This window comes from Manacus candei, unplaced genomic scaffold (genome assembly GCF_025592945.1).
Source record: "Manacus candei isolate 608988 ecotype Guabito, Panama unplaced genomic scaffold, ASM2559294v1 h1tg000028l, whole genome shotgun sequence".
Taxonomy (NCBI): Eukaryota; Metazoa; Chordata; class Aves; order Passeriformes; family Pipridae; genus Manacus; species Manacus candei.
In genome coordinates, this window is record NW_026138076.1 from 28,077,266 (window position 1) to 28,098,996 (window position 21,731).

The 21,731-nt window shown below is 38.8% G+C and overlaps 1 protein-coding gene across 9 annotated transcripts in view; it reads left to right on the top strand.

Moving 5' to 3' along the window:
• SH3D19 (SH3 domain containing 19) overlaps window positions 1-21,731 on the top strand; it is an 87,095-nt gene that overhangs the window by 50,801 nt on the left and 14,563 nt on the right. For 5 of the 9 annotated variants that reach the window (XM_051790581.1, XM_051790583.1, XM_051790584.1 and 2 more), the window contains 8 exons: window positions 538-578; window positions 1,501-1,543; window positions 2,736-2,883; window positions 3,108-3,309; window positions 3,879-4,874; window positions 14,913-15,020; window positions 18,109-18,221; window positions 20,438-20,496. In XM_051790581.1, coding sequence (XP_051646541.1) covers window positions 563-578; window positions 1,501-1,543; window positions 2,736-2,883; window positions 3,108-3,309; window positions 3,879-4,874; window positions 14,913-15,020; window positions 18,109-18,221; window positions 20,438-20,496 — 1,685 coding nt within the window. In that variant the 5' untranslated portion in view covers window positions 538-562. The remainder of the gene's footprint in view (window positions 1-537; window positions 579-1,500; window positions 1,544-2,735; window positions 2,884-3,107; window positions 3,310-3,878; window positions 4,875-14,912; window positions 15,021-18,108; window positions 18,222-20,437; window positions 20,497-21,731) is intronic. The other 4 variants (XM_051790579.1, XM_051790580.1, XM_051790577.1 and 1 more) reach the window with 2 other exon arrangements.

Consider the following 21,731-nt stretch of genomic DNA (forward strand, 5'->3'; position numbering starts at 1 on the left):
TTGGTAAGAGGTGTACCTCTTACTGGGTTCAACTTGCCTGCCCATAGCTCTTTGATAGGTGAGAGTATAAATTATGAGATCCCAGCCTTTTTTGCATCTGTATCAACTCGTCAGTGTGTAAACCATTACTTTTGGAAGGTAAAAAGGGCAGACCCAAATAAACCATGATTTTAAGCTAAAAAAGCATTCAAAGAGATTTGATTTCCCTCTCCTCATTTGTACAGTGGTTCCTTGTTGAGCCATACAGTGGACATTTCCATGTTCATTTATAGTCTTCATGGTTAATTTATTGCAAGGGAAACTTCTGAAGAGTCACTGTTAAAATTGACATGCAGCTAGAAATAAAATCTAATTTTATTTTCATTTTTAAGGCACTATTTGTTAATAGACATTACAGTTGGCTCCTTGCAACACTGGCACATGCACTATCCTTGCATGACTAACCCATTTGATCGTGGTTTCTGGCGCTCTGAAGCCTCAGTTTGTTCTCCTTCACCTCCTCTTTGTCTTCTGTAACCCCTTCTTTTTTTCCTTTAGCACTCATGAATAGTGCACATCCAAAATGCCCTCTCGAAGAGGTATGTGTGACACAACACTCTGCAACTTGGATCAAGTGTGCTTGGCTGATTTTGGCTAATGGTGCTGTGGTGGCACGGGACAGGGACAGCACAATGTCGGCTGTTGCACAATGACATTCTACCACTTCCTGAATTGCACTTGCTATGCAAAACTTTGTCCCTTGGATAATTTTCTTTTTTCTCTAAGGAAATCCAAATGAAAATATAATGTGGCCGTTGAAAAAAAAAATTATTTGAATGTAAATGTGGCAAAACTAGAAAAATGAAGGCGTCAGGATTTGCTTGTTTTATGTAACTCAAACACATGGTTTGAAAATAAGAGAAATATTTCTAACTTTTAGTCCACAAGTGATTAAACTTTAACAAATATCTAGCTGGAACATTTCATTTTTTCTTTTTATGTAAAGGACGGTGAAATACCTTCTTAGATTCTGTGCCTTAGTGCCTTTCCCATCTATAAAAACAGAGACATTAAACAAAGATTAAAGAGAACATCTCAGAAATGATCCATCAAAAGGAAAAGTCAGACATGTTTAACACTTCTTGTTGCTTTATTCATGCATTGTTTTAACTAAGGAAAAAAAAAGTTTCAACTTTTCTTAACACAATGCAGAATGCAAGAACATGGGACAAGGAAGAATACAGGAGACATGACAATCTCTCTTGGTGGTAACTTGGACACAGAGTGACTTTAAATGATTATGAAACTGCACCCTAAATGTGTTAAAAGCTTCTCATATTTAATGCAAATAATTTTTTTTTAAACTTGGCCGCTCTTAAAATCTGGAATTTATGATCAAATACTCGGTGTTCTCCATGTCGTTGATAGTGGATTGGTAAGAGCTCTGCTATTATCCTCATTATGTTCCTGTGACAGTGTGTTTTAACCTTTTCAAAACTTTTGTTTCTTTTCTTTGAATAGCTTCTCGGACCTCTAGCCATAGTGAACAACAGAGGGATAGAAGGTATGATGCTGTTATTTATGTTGCAGTTAGGTCTCCTCTAGATTATTTTTTTTTCCTTTTCTCTATCCTTAGTGTGTTTAAAAATAAACTAGACTTAGAATAAAATAGAAATACCATGATTCTTAAGCACAAGGTAGGTTAAGAGTTTGAGGAGTTTTCTCATCAACTTTTTTTGTGTCTTCAAAAAGAGAATGCAACCAACCGTCAAACCTCTGCAGAACTGTTTTCTTCTCCTGACATCTATTTACAGGATCATTTCACAATGAAAATAAGCACACTTTCAGGCTTCCTTTCAGTTGCTCAAAGGGCACTGAGAAAGGAGGTCATCAGCCTGGATAGCTGGTGAACTGAATCTGCCATTATTTTAGATGTGAAGGAACTGTACCCTTCTTTTTTTTTTTTAATTGTTTTTACAATAGTTTTAGGAGTTACGCTTCTGCAGTTTTATTTCTGTTAGCAGGCAGACCCTTCTGTAAGCAGATGCGTCGTCTACTCACAAAACTCCCTTTTCAAAGTGTATGTTGTGTGAGACTCCAGCTGGATCAGTGGTGCTCTGGGAGCCATGGTCTGGGAACGTGGGCCATCCCTGCAGCTTATGCTCTGAAGCAGCTGGTACAGCAATAAACCAAGGGTAGTACCTATGGGGCCTTCACTGTCACGGAAGTCCCTGGTGTACTCGATGCTGTAAGCAAAGAGGCCCTGTCCCAAAGGCTTCATGAGGCTGCTTCTGCCCCACTTAAGCACGGTGAGAGGTTTCCCTTGAGGTCTGAGGACACACAAGTTTTAAGGTAGCCAGCCAGAAGCAGTTTTAACTACCTACTGTTTTCACACTGTAGCAGGCTGAGGGCAAGCACATGATTACTTCTCATTATCCCATGAAGACTAAGACTTCTGCCATCTAATTGAGTTACACTTGTGTTTAAGTACTTTAAGCATGTAAATTATTTCACTGAAGCCAATAAACCTACTTTCTGGCTTAGGCATTTAATTAGGTGCTCTGAATAGAAGCCCAAGTGTGTTTGTTAGAAAGGTCAAGTAAGTTGCTTTTAAGTCATGGAAAACTATCTTTGGTTATATCAAAAAGACCTGGGCTATTTTGATTTCCCATGAAAAGAAAACCTTGGAGTTTTTTACTTAAAAGAACTATTTTTAAATGTTTTAGATAATTATTCTCCTTTGCCTTCATTTCCAGGCGTCCTGAAATTACAATAGTTGCTGCTGAACCCCTCCGACCATCCTCCTGGTTTCCAGGTGCAAACCCTGTCACTCCTCAGGGATTAGGATTCCCTTCTGCGTCATCTCATGCTCAGTGGAGAAGAAATGAACGTATTCCAGCTGAGGTGAGCATGAATTTATGTGAGGTGTGTTTGATTTACAAAGTAAAAAGCAAATTAAGAGGGGAACAGAGTTTTTGTTTGCTTAGGCTTTCATCACATTGAATAGAAGATTTTATGACAGTGTTCTTTTCCTCTGCATATGTTAATTTAGTGGTTTTAAATTTATATGGTGGCTTTTTTTTAAAGGATCATATCTGGATGTACATTAATATTTGTCTATTTTGTAGCTTCCACCATCATATGAGCAGGTGATAAAAGAAATCAATCAAGTGCAAGTCAATACAACAAATAACAATAATGCTGCTGCTCCCAGACATACCACTACTTCTGCAACACAAACTGACTTTCCAGAGGAACTAATCAGCCATTTGCCAGGAAGTAATGTAAAAACTAGTGTGCCTACACACTGGGAATCTGCAGGCTGTCGAGGTGAGGCTGATTTGGATTTCTCCTTAATGTAAACCTTACTCTGTTTCCTCAATGTTCTCTATTATTGGTCTGTGCAGCATTTAATATGAATAACAGTTAAATTTCTCTAAAAATCTTCTCTTCTGAAGAGTTACCATTGCATTCAGACTATAATTAAATCTTGAAAGTTTTGTTTGATTCAACCGTAATTACAGTCAGAGCTTTGAGGCCTGAGGAGCTCCAATCAAAATAGCAGCACTGTCATACATTCAGACTGAAAAGTGTGCAAACCTAGCTGGGGAAGTTACTGTACTCTTCTTTGGTATAGATGTTGTTTGCAGGCCCCTCAGTGCTGCAGGTTAACAAGTAGTTTTGAACTTACAACGTGTAGATACCATGCCTTTCAGCAATCTTCAGCTTATTCCTAGAGTTTGTGTATTTTTTCATGCATCTTTTTAGAAAGATCACTGCATTTTCACAAGCATTGGTAAGTTCTGAATGAAAACCATCATGTTGACCATCCTGATGGCTGTCAAACCATAACATAAATAAAGTGTTCTGGAATAGGTAACTGAAACCTTTTCTGTTAGCAGGGCAGAGTCCTCCTAAACCTCCTAGGCCTTCTGCATCTCTCCTGATTAAGTCTCCTTCAGAAAATGAGAATCCTTTAATAGTCTTTGAAAATCCTGAAGGTCAGAGGTGCCAAGAAAATCCCAATGCTGTGATATGTCCTGTGCCAAAGCCAAGATCAAGAAGCAATCTCAGACCTGTGGTCAAAAGTACTGAAAGTGAGACAGACAATGGCGAAGAAGTGAACCAGCCCACCACAAAACGGCAGCAACCTGCAGTTCAGCAGTCACCTCTTTCAGATGACAGCTTACTAGACAATCACTTGGTGACAGACAGCATGAGTACAGAAAAGAGCCAAAATAGTATTGTTTCAAGGATCAAAGTTTTTGAATCCCAAGGAACTAATGATACCTCAGGATTAGCAAAAAAGCCAGAAATTGCCCCTCGTTCATTCACCCCGAGGTCTGTTACTACAAAGAAGCCAGTAGTTGCTCCAAAGCCAGGGGTAAGCAGAATTTCAGAAGACTGGGATGTGTGGACCGAAAACAAATCAGCAGCTTCCAAGGAATTGCAACCTCAGCCTGAAGTAGCTGGGAGCAGTGTTGGAACCAAACCTGAACTGCCAAAGAAGCCAAAACCTGGCCTTGTTAAAAGTAACAGTAGTGATTTTCTTGATGCAAGGAGTGGATCAGTTGCAGAAAATAGTGATGGACAAAAGAGATGTCCTGTTCCTGCTCCAAGGCCTCTTGTTCCTAAAAAGTCATGTTATGCAGAAAATCCTGCCCTGTCTTTGGCCTCACTAAAACCGGTTGCTGCTCCTTCACGGGCTTCTGTATCTGTCCAAGAAAAAGTTGTCAAGTCTCTGGGGGAATTGTCACCTGCAGCCAACTCCTCAGCACCTGCTTTGCAAAATAAACTAGATGTGGAAGGAGATCTGATCAGTTTTGATGATGATGTTTTGCCTTTAAGTCCAACTTGTGTAGTTAAAGATAGCATCAATTCTGAAGCAGCAGCAGGTAAGAAAAAATTTTTTTAAATGTTCACTGTGGTTACTCTTTGCAGGTATGTGATCTTTTGTGAGTAATGTCTACGTGTCTTGACAGGGTTTATATGGGTGTATGAAACTTTTGGTTTTCTATTATGTAACTTCACTATGAAGTTACCTGGATTTTGAGACTCGGAAGGTTTCAAGGCTGTATAAATCTCAGAACTTGTCTGCTGGATTTATTACGTGATTATTAAAATAATGATTAAAGACTTGATGTTATATGCTAGATGTCACCTCTAGAACGTATCACAATTTTCTCTGGGGAACTTGGGACATCTTATATCTTGCCATCTAATCTGACTAATTTATTTAAGTGCCTGAAGTTCTGCAGTGGGAAACCTAGTCGTCTGGAGAAGTAGCAATGTTTGTGGCATTTAGGGAAACTTCTGTCAAACATAGGGGGACACTCTGTGTCACCAGTCCCTACTTATTTTCTCTGTCCTGTCTTGTCACATGCTATATGCTAGTTAAGCAACTTCAATTTTTTTCTAATAAGTGAAAATAATTATTTCATATGGACGGATCAGTTACTACAGCCACGTCCCTGTTCATAAACCTTGTTTGATACCACTAAGCACTTGGCATTGATTTTTTAATGCTCTTTTAGGTAGTTTAAAACACAGATTGGGCTATCATTAAATTTTATAGCAATAAGTTTTGCTCTCTTAATATTCAACTATGTCCTGATTTAACTTACCAACCCCATTGCAATCCAGTGAGAGTTGTGTTTTAAAGCAGAGGGTGTGTCATACAAAATGCTTGTTTAAGAAACTAGCAGTGATTTTTCATCTTTTTTTCTTTTTACTCTCATCTATTGGGTTTGCATGGCAGGGTTTTGGTAGTGGGAGGCTACAAGGATGGTTTTTTCTGAGAAGCTGCTAGAATCTTCCCCCATGTCCAACAGAGCAGGAGGGACCCCAAGCTGGAGCAGGGAAAGAGCGTGAGGAGTCCCCCCTCTGAGGAGGAAGAAGGAGCAGCAGAGAGGGTCTGTGATGAGCTGACCACAGCCTCGTTCCTGTCTCACTGGCAGGGAAGGTAGAGAAAACTGTGAGGGAAGTTGAGACCAGGAAGAAGGGAGGGGTGGAGGAAGGTGTTTTTAAGATTTGGGTTTATTTCTCATTATCCTACTCTGATTTGATTTGTGATAAATTCAAGTAACTTTTCCCCAAGTTGAGTCTGTTTTGCCCATGACAGCAGTTGGTGAGTGATCTCTCCCTGTCCTTCTCTCAACCCATGAGCGTTTTGTTATTTTTTCTCTCCCTGTTCAGTTGAGGGAGATAGAGTGAGTTGAGTGATAGAGTGGCTTGGGTGGGCCAATCTACTGTTCTAAGTAGCAGAGAATATTTATATTTTGAAAGGAAAATTATGTTTTTGCTATGTACAGTAAAGGACAGACTTTCCCTCAATCTGGAAAAATTAAATAGCATTAATTCTTCTATTAAATCAGAGAGTGAGTGTTCACAAATGAAAATCACTTGAAAAAATCCAGCTTTCACGATGAAGTGGTAAGAATGTCACTCTTTCTCATTAGTGTCCTAGGTGTTATTCTTGATTTAATTAAGAAGAAAATGCTTTCCATTCTCATGGTTAACAGAGGAATTATTCAAATAATAGTTCCCTGACTTCTTGAGTCGCCTGTCTGTGATTTTGTTCATGCAATAAAATGTCATCTTTGCTGTAATCACTTCTTGCCTACTAAAGAGAAAAAGGTCTGACAGCATTATCAGTTTATTTCACTGTAAAATTAGGATTCATTCCAGATTTTTGCTGTCATTTGTGAGCTCAAGATCATATATTGTGCAATGTCTTGACAGAGTATCCACAAGAACAACACTGGCTTTCTGAAAATGAGGCAACACAGAGCACTAACACTAGCTATTTCTCACGTTCCTGTAGGAACAGCTTAGGATTTGCAAGATGAATCCACAGTGAAATGTTTTGTGAAGGCAGGAAGAGTAGCTCTAATCTTGCTCCCAGTTCCCCAGACCTTTACATTTCTTACATATTTGTCATTGTCATTACTTAGCAAAATGACAGCACTCTGCTTGTTGTTATGGCAACCCTAGGAAAGGAAGGAGGCTTTTATGCAGTGCTGTTTGAAACCAAGCACGAACATCTTTTTTGTCAAAGAACCAGTGTTACATCACAGATTGCAGCGTTCCCAAAGCTTCATTTTTTCTGGTACAGCACAACCGAGCCTGGTACTTAGACTAATGCAAATGGAACTGGACAGATCAATCACTGCTGCTGCTAAAGCTGGTGTGGAAGTTAGAAAGTGAAATGTTGAGTTGATGAGAAGGGTGCAGAAGTTGAAGTGAGCATGTGAATGAAAAGGTGAAACAGGCAAAACAAATTCGGAGTCTCCACAGCAATTTAGTTGACTGACATAAGACATCCGCTTCCTCTAACAGAAGGCTGCCATCTCCACAGTAGTGAAAGACATTTGAATACTGTGTATGTGCTAATATCAACAGTGTGGACAACAAAACAGTTTATAGTTCCACCAGTTTAACTGTCAGTGTTTAATTGGTAGTTTAAGCTCGCTGGATGATTCTCTTTCAAGTTTACCTCAGGCAATCCCATGGGTTTCATCAGTGTTTGACAGCATCTCCAACAGCACAGCTGTTAGTAGAGTGAATTTACCCTTATCCAAACAGTAATGATTTTATTTTTAGAGGTGAACTGTGGCAGAATCTTGCATCCAACTCATGTCTCTGATGCTGGCCCAAGGGCCAGAAAGGAGAAGTCAGTCTACGTCAAATCTGTAGAACTGCTTTGTCATCAGCCAAAATTGGTGCCAGTTTTAAGTGCAATAATTTTGGACTCAAAGGCCAGAGATAATGTTCAAAGTTGTTTGTATCCTAATGAAACTACTTCTGTTCAAGCCAGTCATTTTAAGATGCGAAGGGTTCTGTTTGGGACTCTACATCTTGAGGTTCTAATGCTTGGATGATGGTTGCGATATTCTGGAGCATGTGGGATATTTTTACATTTCTTTTATAGCTGATAACAGGAATTTGTGCAGTTCCTGAAGTTTTGGTAATCTGTCAGGTGGGCTCTCTTCTCACTTACCCATTTTTACAAAGACTTGGAAATTAAATGCTAGTGCAAGTTTAACCAAGTGTAAATTCATGGCTTCAGAAGACCCATGATTTTAACCATAATTTGTGTTAGTTGCTGTGTCAAAGCATGTAGTGTGCCTGCTTGCTGAATGTTCTGACGTGTGTTTTGGACAAAGAAAATAAGGTAACTGTGCATTTAAAGTGTGCATTTAGATTAAAACTGGAGGTAAATCTTGCTAGAATATTTTTCTTCCTTTTCACATAAGGGGAGCTATGCTTCCTTCTCTCTAAAACACCATATAATTCATTGATTGCTCTGTGCCTAACATACCAGAACTAAATTTAAACCAAATTCTTTGAAAAGTAGTTCAGAAAGAGCCTTACCTTACCAGCAGGACACAGCTCACATTTTGATAGCTTCATTAGATTTAGTTTGAACAGTAGTACAACTACTGCATTTCTTAATTGTCTTATCTATCTGTCTGTCTGTCTATCTAACTATTTTATTGTAGTATAAAGGTTCATTTCTGCCTGTAGGGTGAAAAAAAAACCCAACCAAACCATTTCTGCTATCCATTTATGTGTATTGTTCCTTCTTACAGCATGAATGGTGGCATTTGTGTGGCATTATAGACAATTCATAAAAACTGCTGCTTTAGTAACTCCAGATTTGTCTGCTGTGGCGATATTGCCCAGCTGCTTGTTTTTAATTGCTTCCTCAGGAAGGAGAAGAAAAACAGAAAAGAACTGAAATAGTTCTAACTTGTAGATTAGTCCAGACATATCTTCAAAATAATGCAGCTTTTCTTAAGGTTCTGCTGCATTACTTCCAATGACTCTTATTGTGGTTATATTAAAGACACCTGTCTCCTTTTTTACTTACTGCCAAAAGTATGAACCCCAGAAAAGAACGAGCTGTTTCATCCATTTTAATCTGCTCTTTGGCTTAAACCTCTTATAAAAACAGATTTGCCTGAAGACATGCTGCTGTGGGGTGGAGTAGTGGAGGTTCAGGTCTGTGTTGTGTCCTGTTGGTTTTGCTGCAGGGTTGGCAGTCTCCAGCAGAAGTGGCAACAAGCATCCATTAACTCTTCAGTCACTACAGATGTTTGCTTAGTAAATGTAAATTGGAGCCTTCAAGGGCCTTGAAAGGAGCTCCACTGTTGCTGCAGGAGAGGGCCTTATATCTAGGTTGAGGAAACAAAAAAGGTTTTTAAATCATAGCTATGTAATAGATGAGGAGCCCTTTAAGTTGTCAAATGCAAATGAATTTGTTTTTGAGTTCTGGGTCTATAGATGCTTGTTAAGTGGTAACACACAAGTAATAATGTTCTTAATAAGATCTGTCTTCTCTGATAATTAAATTTGTTTTACAGTAACAAAATGCAGACATCCTTTGATCAGAAAGTTTGTTAAAGAACAATAAAATGCTTATTTGAAAAAAATGTTTTTAAATAAAACTATTTTTTTCCTTTGCTGAAAACGTGAGATTCTTGCAAGAGAGTAGATAGGTATTTTAAACAATATTATAAATTACCTTGTCCTTCACATTTTCAATAGGAAAAGATTTTGTCTGCCCTACTGCTTCCCATTACCTGTTTTGGAAATTTCCAGCTAGCCTGTTTTGGGACGCTGAAATCTCTTGCCAGTGAACAACCATTTATTCACCTGGAAAGAATGGACAAGGCTGTGTTTCTTAATCTCCAGGGTAACTTGGAGGCTTATTTTCTTTGTCACCCAGTGTATGTCCAAATACCCTCTGGCATCCAGTTTTTGAAGTTAGACCAGGTTACGTAACCAATTTCTAACAACATGCCCTCATAGCTGACCTGTTCTGGGCAGGAGGTTTGATTAGAGACCTCCTGAAGGCTCTTGCAATCTGAACTATCCTAATCTTACTTCAACTAGCAAAATAGATTAATGATGTAGGAGTAGCCTCCAAACTCTCACATATTAGCTCGTGCTGGGATACACAGTTGTTTTGTGCCAAAGGCACTGCAATTTCTATTACCTTTACTAGTATGGGCAATCTAGCAATGAACCAAATGGTTATGTTTTTAGATATACTCAGGTACAAAGTGTGGGGATTCCAAGACTTTGAGAGAGAAGTGCTGAAAGCTCAGAAAAGGTCCATCTGTGTGTCTCTGTCTGTGTATGAGTAGTACATGTGTAGTTTCCCACCTCATGAATGCTTTTATTGCCGTTCAGTGTTACAATAGCCCAAGAAATTTTGCTGTTCTAGTAGATTTTATCTGCTCTCCAGCTTTCTGACACTGTGGATGAGACATTCCATTGCTCAGCTAAGGACAGCTTGCATTTTCAACGAGTACATTTAGGTCAGATCTTCTGTTGCATCTCTTGGCAAATTCTTTTTCTATACTTTCCAGAGAATACAAAATTCTATATAATTCTTTGTCTTTGTGCACTTTTGTCACACTGATTGCTAGGCTCCTTCTGCAAAGCAGATGTACTTTTCCTCTGCTCCAATTTTAAATCTGAAAGGATACTAAGTCTCCTGCTGTATAATACTGTATTCCTTTTATTTGAGTGAGCTGGTCTAGTTTCCCAGTGTTAAGAGAATGCTGAGAAGCCTGAGTTTCACTTGAACTTACTTTCATGTTGTTCACAGATCAGATCCTGAAAGAACCTGCATCGTACTGTGTCTGTTTTGTTTGGTTTGGGGTTTTTTTTCTTTTTTAATTTCCCAGCCTGTTAAAATATATGATCATGACCACATCATGACAATTTTCCATGCAGAGGGAACCGCAAATCACTTCTTTTGTGAAATGTGATGTAGTCCGTATTATTTTCTCTGTGTCAGAAATACCATTTCTAAGAACAGCAAACTGTTATTTGTCTTGATGAAAAATGCTGTGGAAAACAGATTGGGAAAATCACCGATGCTAGAATTTAGGTAGGATACCTGTCTAGTACATCTCTTTGTAGTTGTAAATAGGTTGAGGTTTAAAATGTCTGAGTGAACATCAGACTTTTGATTGTGGCATTTCACAGTGTTTCTTGAGCATGAACCTCATTCTTCTCTGGGATGTTATCTGTCAGATTTCCATTGAATCTTCAGATGTATTACTAGGAGGACCTGTTTGTTGAGAATCTTCCCCAGATATGGGTTGAGTATGCCTCCATAAACACCAGAGTGTTTTTATGGGCCTAGGTTTTAATAAAAACATTTGTTGATGAGGTTTGTGTCTATTCTCTATTCCTGGAAGACTCTGACAACAGTCCTGTTCTGTGTGAAGAGAATGTATGAGCCGATTTAGTTTTTTTAGTTTTTTTAATTAAAAACCACAGCTGCATACTTCTGTAGTGGCAAGTGGGGTTCATGTCAGCATCCCCACCTTTTGTACTACGTTGTTCTCATGTGTACTGAGTACTCCTTGCAAGACTGAGCACTTCACAACAGATAGTACTAGTCTGTGCTTTTAACTTTCCACATATTATTTGTTTGGAGATACCCCTTATTGCTGCTGAGGTATCTGTTACCTCTTACTCCCTCTCACTTAAAGATACCAATAAATATTTCAGAAAGATATCTGTCCATCCTCTTCACATGGGCAAAACCAGTGTTTGTTCTGTAAGCTCCTAATTTTTTATTTTAAACAAGGGTAGTAAATGAAAATGGGGGGAAAAGGCTGTCTCCTAAACTGTTGAAAGAAAAGAGGTGATATACAGTGTGTTTGAATACAGAGCTTTCATTTGTCTTTCCTGTGTACAAGCACACTAACATATGTTATCACATAAACCTTTGAAACAGAAGCTGTAAAAAAATGAAACTAAGGAAGACACAAACTTTAAGCATCGTTCTAAAAGTTTAATAAAAAAAATCAATAGAAATCTGTTGATATGTGTTATGAAAAATGACTTGCAGATTAATTTCCTTGAGCTGAGAAGCTTTAAATGAGTATATTAACAGTTCTGTTTTCACACCTCCGTGAATTATGCTCAAACGATGCCCAATTGTTGTTAAACAACATAAAAATTTGATATGTTGTCAGTCCCATTGCACAAAGCAGCACAGTTGTTTTCTCAGCCAATTTCTGCTGCAAACCCAGCACTGGGGAATGGAATAACACAAACAAGGTAATGAGTTTTAAACTAATTATGAGGTGACAACAGTATAATTGAACATCAGATAATGAGTGGAAAACTAACGTTCATCAAATGGTTTTCTCAACCTTAGAAATTACTTTTCTCAGACTTAAAATTATCAGATGTTTTGATGTGGAGACCTCTGCCAACTGTTGAATGGTCAAGAAAACCATTTCTATGCATAGCAGTGATTAACAGCTGACAAACAGCAATTTTGTACAATTTTAAATCTCCTATAAATTTACAAGAATACAGAACTGTGATTATTTTGGGTGTTTAGAGCATTTCCACTTGGTCTCACAATGTCTATATTTTTATAAGATGGAGGCTTTGGAAAACTGTTTCTTCATTGTTCATGCAAAACTTCCCTAACCTCTGCAGGACCTTATCCTGGGAGGTACTGTGTGTGCCAGTGTGTTCCTTATGGTCCTGCTGTGTCAAGGAGCCCATGACTTAGCCTTGCTTACCTTTCTTCTGTTTGTCCTGTCTCTCCAGCATCCCAATGGGCCAGTGCAGCCTTGAGGCCCCACTACCCTACTGCCCCGCCAGGGTCACTCCTCAAATGTGTCATAGAGTTGCCAGATAACTGAAAGAGAGAAGAAAGCCCAAGTTTTCTCTCTTTTTCAGCTGCACTTAAAGTCACTCTGAACACCAGGACAAGAGTTAAGATTAGATAAATCTTTGGGGGTTTTAATGCAATTCAAGAGTTAGCATTGTAGCTAGCAGACAAAGGGATTTTTGTTTCTTGTAATGACTGTACTGCCAGAATGCTTCCACCCCTCTTGTGGTCTGTGTTTTCAAGAATTCTAGAAAAACTCTTACTCTGATGCAGCTTTCATTGAAGAAACACAAACCTTTTACTGACTAGTGCTAATCTGTAACTTCAGCAAGATGTCAGTTTTGCCCTTACCTTCTAAAATAGTGTTGGTTGCCTGTGCCTAGTTTCTGGATGCACCAGGGTCATTGAGCACAATGTGACGGAGCCATCTTCTGTCTAGATGGTAACAGAGCTTATTTGTAATTATACCTTTAGCTGTAGACAGATTGTTGACCTGTCATGATCCTTTGTACCTGAAGTGTTGTACAAGTAGCTTGACAGAGGGAACTGATGTACTTGATTCATGATTGAAAATGTGATATGAAGGTACCCAGGTGAATTTCTGGGGAGCCTGTCTTGACTTGGAGAGAGGCCATGGCACAAACCCACATAGCACACCTATACATGCTGGATCCACCTGTGAAGGAAGCCTTAAGCAAGGGGCTAGTGGGAGGTGGACATCTGAGCAGGGGTGAACATGCACGGGCTCTGTGGCACGTGGTCCCTACTGTGTGACAGCTGCACGCTGGCAACGGGAGCGGGGGGCAAAGGGAGGGGGCTGCCTGCAGCAGGGAGAAGCATCCAGGAAGGGGAGAGGCAGAAGAACCTGGGGAGCTGTGGCCACCAAACTTATGTGCATCCAGGAGGGCATGAGATTGTTCATAAATAAGTACTGTTTTTCTGGATTTTCCTAAATCTTACGGAAATTCCCAGACACAGATTTGTTGTGTCTTGCTAAACCACATTGTGATATGCTATCCAAGATTACTTAGAAGAAATCATGAGTTAATATTGCATAATTTTAATTGGTTTTTATAAGCGTTGAAGATAAAGATTTGTTAAATACAGGGTTTTCCAAATTAGTCAGGAAGCGTGGCAGTAGTTTTGAGAAAGGGTATACTTTTATAAAAGTCATGAAGCATTTAAAGAGATGCCCAGCATACTTGCTCTCTTAGACTCTGACACTCCATAAATAACATCTCATTGAGCTATACATCTAAAAAGGCCACCAGAGGAGATCAGACTCAGTTGTTGTGGCTAGGAATATGTGTCATGGAGAATTTATCATCCAGAGTGCTTCTCCAGTTTCTACTTCACACTTTTATGATATCGTTAAGCATTGCCATTTTACAGCAGTTTCTGGTAATGTCAGAGAAAGAAGTAGCAGTTGTTAACAAGAGAGGAGAGGTGTAAATGTGGTATCGCTCTTTGACATGAAGGTGTACATGAGAAAGACCCATTGATTTGGTTTTTATTTATGCACAAGTATTTTTACAGCTGCCTTCTACATGTGCCTATGTTCCCATGCCTATTAATAAGATGCCAGTGCTGAAGTTTGTGAAGCATGGAAAACATTGCTCCTGTGTTACCAATGGAATGATTGGAAAGGCTTGTAAAGGAATGAGTGATACAGGCAGGGGCAGAGCTCAGGCACAACTCCCAGTCCTTGGTCTGAACCAGTCTCCTCCATGTCATTAGGTTTATAACCAATAAAGTGATACAGAATCTTCAAGGGAATTAGTTGTTCTACAGCAAAGACATTTTGTAATTGGTAATATTCAAATGTTTTGTTTTGTTTTGTTTCTGTAGGCATTTTATCTGCTGCAGTGCTGATCGTTTAGCTTTGACTAGATTTTATTGATTAAAACTTATAGTGAATGTGTTCACAGCTATGTCTACATATCAGAGCAACTGCTTTGAAAACATTTCCCTAAAGCCATTCTGATTTCAGGTCCCTATTGCCAAGCAATGCAGTTTCTCTTGTTCAGTGGCTTATATAATCCCAGAAGGTATCTGGAGCATGTCTGTGTTAAGTCAGCTATGAATGCAGATGTACAAAGAAGACATATTATGTACAAATTGCTGAGTACACTAGTTGCATCAGCCTAATTTATTTATTTTTTTTATTACTATCTTGGGTGTGAAGTGTAAATATCCTTAATAATGGAAGCACTACTTGGTGAGATAGGTGTTCAACAAATAAATATTAAATATGTCGGGGTTTTTTTTCCCCTTTTAGATCCATTTCAGTTGCTCACCAGAAGTGAAACTGCAAAGGAACAGCCGGCTCAATCAGCTTTAGCTCGGAAACCCACTGTGATCCGAATCCCAGCTAAACCCGGGAAACGTAAGTTCTTCTCCCAAATTGTCTGAGAAATGTATTAGAAAATAATTTCACCTGGAACTCAATGTTTATTAATTGATTTGCTATTTACTAGCTGTATTAGGTGCCAGAGGTGGTACAGTTTGACAAGACAGAGCAGCCAACCTAAAGGCTGTGGTGGGAGGGAGAAATAGATGAGAATCATGTTACACTCTCCATGCCTCCCAGATGCCTCATCTGGCTCCCTCCATTGCACTGAGTCTGATGTCTCAAACCTTATGGGGCTAATGCATATCAAAGGGGAAAGAGTGTTTGTGAGGCAGATCTAAACACTGGCAGGGAAGAGCGGGAGACCCTTCCCGCAGAGGCGAGCTTGTTTTGTCAGCTAAACCTTATCACGGAGCTGATTGGCCAAATTGATTTTGGCTCTGACCTCAGCTGATGTTATTTTAACGCTGCTCCCAAGCTTCCTGGGAGCCACAAGATCTTTGTGTTGATCTTTGTACACTGGAGTATATGCTTGTTTCTGTTTAGCCTAATGTTTTATCTTCAGAGCTTAGGGAGAAATGTCAGAAGATAACTCTTAAAACTCATATTTCAAAATCGTGTTTTGCTACACTGAGTATGTGTAGAGTCAACTTGTAGCAACAGTATGTCCAGGTGGCTTTTCTCCTGAGACTTTCTCTTATTATTTCCCAAGTTTCCATCTCCCCCTGTCACCAACCCAGCGCTAAAATACTACATTTTGTTGTCCCCTGCATATGTGAGAAGTGCAGTGGTAATGATTAAAAATGCAGAAAGACTGAAGATAAAGCTGTGAGGAAAAGTCTTTCTGTTAATATCTGATTGTAAATAAAAGGTTTTTTTCAGTTAGAAGAACATGTTTGTGAGCTACTGTGAAGAACCCCTGACATAGTTCTTCTCCATAAAGAGATTGTCATTTCCATTATAAAAAAACCAAAACCAAACAAACTGCTACCAACCACCTGACAGTTTTTTTCGTTTTCTTTTCTTTTTTTTGTCTGAGACAGTTCTCTTTCGAACTTGTAAATAACTGGTCCCTTGCTGCTCTCTAGTGGTAATTTAGCTTTCCAGAGAAGACTGCCCGTCGTCCTGTACTTAGCTACAAATGTCAGGAGGGTGTGAAGGACTGCTTTATGGGAGTCTGTGGCTGGAAGATTAATGGGATATGGAGGAACAGAAGCAGATTCCAAGAAAGCAGAGTAGTTTTTTGTCAGATAGGAGCTGCTGCAGAAATGTAAGCTGTTAAAAGTTAAAAAGTGGGAAAAGTACAACTGGATCAAGGTATAACATGGATATAGTAGGATTTACATTGTAAAAGGGCCACATAATCTCAGTACAGGGGGTCTTTCACCATATTGAGGGAGATAAATTCTGTCAGGAACCAGCACAAACCAAAAAGAAAAACTCCAATAAACAAACAAATAAAAAATACCAAAAAAACCCCTAATTATCAACAACAACAACAAAGCCACCCATCCAGCACTACCAAAAAGGAGATAGAGTTGGATGCTTAGGAATTTGAACTCCAGTAAAGTATTCAATTAGCATTAGCATTTTTGTTGAGATGTGATTAGAAAGGAAGCATTAAACTTCCACTTCAGTTATTACACTTAGAAATCACTGAAAAGAACACCTGCCATCTACTTGTTCAGGTTTTTTATCTTCCTTTAGTTCCTTTAATTTTGTCTTATGAAGAGTAAGGGAGAGAAAATCAGACCATCTGTGTATATAGCAAGATTTGAAGTGGATAAATAAATGTCTCGTGCTTTTTATATGTCAGTAAGATGTGATAAGAGAAGGTTTCTTTTGCAATTACTGTCAGGTATTGTTTTTTATTTTTCATCCATCACACTAGCTTAGAAGAGTGATGAACTTTCTAACTTTTTCCCCCCATGCTTGGTCACTGCCAACACAGTAACTATGATCTGTTCCTAAGAATCAGGGATTTATCCTTGAACTGATGAATTTTTAAATATCACAGCAGTGATTTACATCATAGTAATGCAACAGAGGTGTTAAAAATAAACAGCACTTCTCCTTCCTATGTATTGTTTCTTTGTGGAGAGTATTTTTCATGGAATGAGCAACTGAAAGTTTTCTTTTGGACAGCATCTCTCTTCTTTGTTGTCTTCACTCTGTAAATGTCCAGACTGTCTACACATATTTTTACTTAACTCCGAGTCCAGCAGGAATTCAGAAGAGCTTAAGTGTCTGAAATTCATTCTGTTAAATGAATTTTCTTGATATACAAACACATTGTAAAATAGATGACAAGGTTCCAATATATAAAGACTAAATGTTTGGTAAATATGCTGGCAAAACTTGTCCAAGTGCTTCCCAGGTTTCAGTGGCTGAGACATTCAAAGCAAATGTCATATAATTACCAGAGTTTTATATTCTTTATTGAGACCAAGGACATCATCACTCTTTCCTAGTAAGAGCTTACTGTTTCCTCTTCCATGTCCTAAATTTGCTTAACTCCTTAAAGACTGCCCAGGAGCTTCTGTCTCTGTTTTCTGTCACCCTGAATTTTGTAGCAGGCAACGCTTTATTTTCTTGCCTTTACCTTTCTGGAGATTCTTCCATCCAAGTCTCCTGATCTTTCAGGGTTACTTGAAATAACCCTCAGCTGTTTTCCAGCCTGAAGGATATTCCAGGAGCTGACAGCTGAAAAAAAAGTGAGCCGGTTTAGAAATGTGGCTGAGAGATGGTGATGGTGTTTCAGGGGTATCCAGTAATGAGTCTGACATTCCCAGGGGTAGAAACTCTTCTACTCATCTAATATTATATCAGTGAGTTTTGCAGCTGAAACCCTGAAACTCTAGAATAACTTGCTGGTGTCCTGAGAGTAAAGTGAAGATCTGTTATGCAGGGTGGGAAGTACTCCTGAATTCAGCCTCAGAGTTGCAATGTTTGCTTCATGTCCCTTTTCTCTTCGCTAGTCTTTAAGTGGTTCTTCCCATTGGCTGCTCTGGCTTTGAGGAAGGAAGTTGCATTCACAGAAAAATGCCCCATTTTGTCTATTGTTGATCCATGTAAAGAAGCTATTAATTTGAATTTCATTTGGGAATTTTTGGTCTTTTTGCAGCTTTAAATGACATCCCCCATAGCCCTCCACCACTTCCTGCTGAAAAGCCTATTGGGAACACATCCGATATCACAGTGAGAAAACCCAACAGTGGTGACCTAGTGAAAAAAGGGGTAAGTTAGAACTGTTTTCCTGTATTACAGCTTTGTGTGTTGTGGTTAACAGATCTCTTGTGACTCTCAAACATTTGTAAAGTAAGTTATTTGAAGGACCAAAAGATGAAAAGGACTGCTCAAAAATCTAAGGCTTTTTTTCTTTTAATTATGTTCTTTAATTTAATTAGGTAATTTAGACTGCTGTCAGTTCTGAAAAGCACTTAGGTGATTTTACTAAACTTTGATCACATCTATCTTCAATTTTCTGTATTTATCATCTGGAATCAGGATATTCTACAACTTAATTTCAAAAGCACTGCAAAGTGGTTCAAAGTCCATTGGGATTTACATAGTGAAATGTTGTCAAAGTCCTTTAGAAATCTATTTTTTTTTTTGCCTTCATAGACACAATACCTCTTAATGTCTGTGCTAATTTCCGGGCAGAGGAAACTTTTCTGTAGAAGAATGAAGCTTGCTTTTTTTAAGTTCTTCTAGTTGTTTCTATTCAGTTGAACCACCTATTTTGGAAAGTGAGGCTCTGCTCCTCGCTCCTGAGCACCTACGCAGTAATGGTGGACATTGTAGCTGCATATCCTGTATGCCATTTGACACAGATTTACAAAAATTAATTAAAATAAACTAGAAAATGACAGTAAAATTTTCTAATACTGAGTTTTGTGATGGCAAGAATGTCAGAGAATCGTGTGGAAACCACAGGCAGTAAAAACATCAAATCAAAAGCCCTCACTAGCTGGACAGCTGCCAACAAATGCCTTTGTACCTACCTCTGCTATTAAGGTAAAGGGTTTTTAAATGTCACGATTGAAAAGGCTATTCAGTGAGGTCCCATCTTTTCTGGATAATGCTGAAAAAATAATTTCCGATACAAGACATTAAATAACATTTTATGCAGTGCTACTCCAAAACTTGTACAAGGTCATTCAGGTTATTGTGATGGGCATGTGTAAGCTTCAGAGGATGTTTTTAAGAAAACGATTGCATTGAATCCACTGAAACACTTAAATCTTATCTGTGGAAAGATAAGAACTGTGCTCCTAAAACTAGTATTGTTTGTCGGTGGAGGTGATCAAACGGCAGCAGTAAAAATCGTTGACCATAAGTAGCAGTTGGCACAGATTTCTTCCGTGTCTGAAAAGGAAGATTTTTTGTATGAGGATAACATGTTCATCTGAAAGTGGCAGGTTGTTTTCTTTCTAATCAGGATTGTTTAATCAGGACAATAATTTGGGGACTCAGTCAAGGGTCAAATTTTGTCACAAAATACATCTAAGTATTTTCTAGGTGGGAAAAGTCACAGAAGTTGTTTATGAGTTTCAAGCACATTCAAGCACTGAATTAAGTAAACAAGACTGTTCAGACGTATTTCAAACTGCTGGTTCAGAAAGGATCCTTTTGAACCCAGATTCAGCACTCTGATTTACCACACTGTGCCAGAAGCAGCTGTGCTTGTTCAGTGAAGCTGGCAGAATTTTCTGGCGCTGGGATGAAAACGAACAGCAGGAGGCAGTAAGGATGTTCACTTGTTAGTCCATCGCTGTGGTCCAAGCCCTTCAGACATGGCACATGTCCCCCCTCTCCTGACTGCTGTAGGGTAGTAATCCCTGGCAGGGCCAGCATGGACACCTGGGAGGAGTGATGCCTTAATTTGCCAAAGCAAGATTCACTGGGGTTTATCTGTTAGATCTTTAGGAAACATATTTAGATGCCTTTTGTAATGGGAGCTAATGTTATTTCCAAGAGACACTGTCCTATGTGAGTTGCATTAATGTCATGTTTTCTGCTTTAAGACTGCTCAAAGTGTCTTAAAGACTGCTCAAAGTCTCTTTCATGTGTCAAAGTTAAATAAAAATTGATAATATGAAATCCTATGGGCAGTGTAGTGGTAAATTTGTATGACTCCTTATTTCACTCTTAAGCCCTTACTGCCGTGCAGTAGGAAAAGAGGGCTGGATCATACTTAATGCACAATTTAATCTGTGTTTCAGGTAGTAAACCAGGTCATTTACATCTCCCTCTATGTCCAACAACACCTTAAAAGGCTAGAACACACCATAATACTTATTACTTTACTCCCAGACCTCCAGAAACTTGTTTTTCATGTCTGTGGGATATAATTTAATATAAGAAATATATAATTTCACCAAGATCTGTTATGTTGGTTTTTTTTTTCCTTAGGCTTAAAGAAATATCTTTTTTCTTTTGAATCATTTTAGGAGTTGAATCATTCAGAACAGGGTGGAGTGCCTCAACAAGAACCTGTACTACCCCCAAGGTAAGTGCAGTTCTTCAGAGACTCACTTAAAATTTTCTGAATGTGTTTCTGAATTATTTATCTAGTTAGTCTCAAAGTAGACACTACCAATTTTTAGTTATAACTCTATAGTCTTGGCTAGGTAGTATGCTTACTAATAAACAGGCAGGACCAAATTGCTAGCTGATTGATACTTGTTTGTACATTAGTGGTATGAGCAGGGAGATTATAGGACAGCTGTTTGACTTTTCAGCTAATATACAGTGGATGCTGACAGTCATTCCTTTCTACATCTTTAACCTTTTCACCCACAGCACTTGCACTTGTGGCAGGGTTTGAGTGGTGAAGGAATGGAGGTGGCAGATGCTGCCACTCTGGAAATGGCAGATGCTGGGCCAACAGCTTCCCAGAAGCACTGACTAGTTTGTACAGTTCAATTCAGACCTAAAACACCTGTGAAGGTGCAGGATCAGTGGTAACCTTGGGGGTTTTTTATTCTTCTGAGCCAACAAGAAAAAAGGTCTGCAGAGGCAAAACTTGCTGGACCCACTTTAAATTCATGTCCACTCAATGCCAGAGACAGAGGGGAGGGAGATACGGCATTGGCTAGCCGGCCCACTGTGGCTATCTCAGCATTTGCATTCTGAATCTGTGGGTTTAAACACAACAGTTTACTCTGATGTATCAGGACAAGAGAATCTTTCTGTTATTGAACTGAGTCTGTCATTAATGATAAGTATTCATTAACGTGAAAGAATGTGGTTGTATGCACAAGAGAACACCTTATGGTGTTACTTCCCCACATTCAGTTTAGCATAACAACATTCCTGATTATTATGAGGGTCTCTGGAACTGCAATAAACTTTTTGTTCTTTCACTCTTCTGCTCAAATGGATTTTTTAAATTTTTTTTTTAAGTAAGCAGTAATAATTTGCTGAATTGTTTTTTAGAGTCTTCTTGTTTAGTTGAGTTGCCTTACAAATGTATGGGTTGATCTGCTTACAGATTCAGTGCAGTCTAACTTGGAATTTCCCTTTTTGTCAATATTAAAAATGTTCAGTTTAGGATGAGGCCAAGAAAGGGGAGAGGTGGAAGTTGAACAGAAGTGGAATTTTTTTTGAAATTTAAAAATTAATCCATACTCAACTAGTAATAGAGAACTCTTATAAGGAGCATTAGTAGAGCAATAACATCTTCTCAAGTGGTGGATGACACTGACAAAATGTGTTAGAATGATACTTCAAAGATCCACTAAT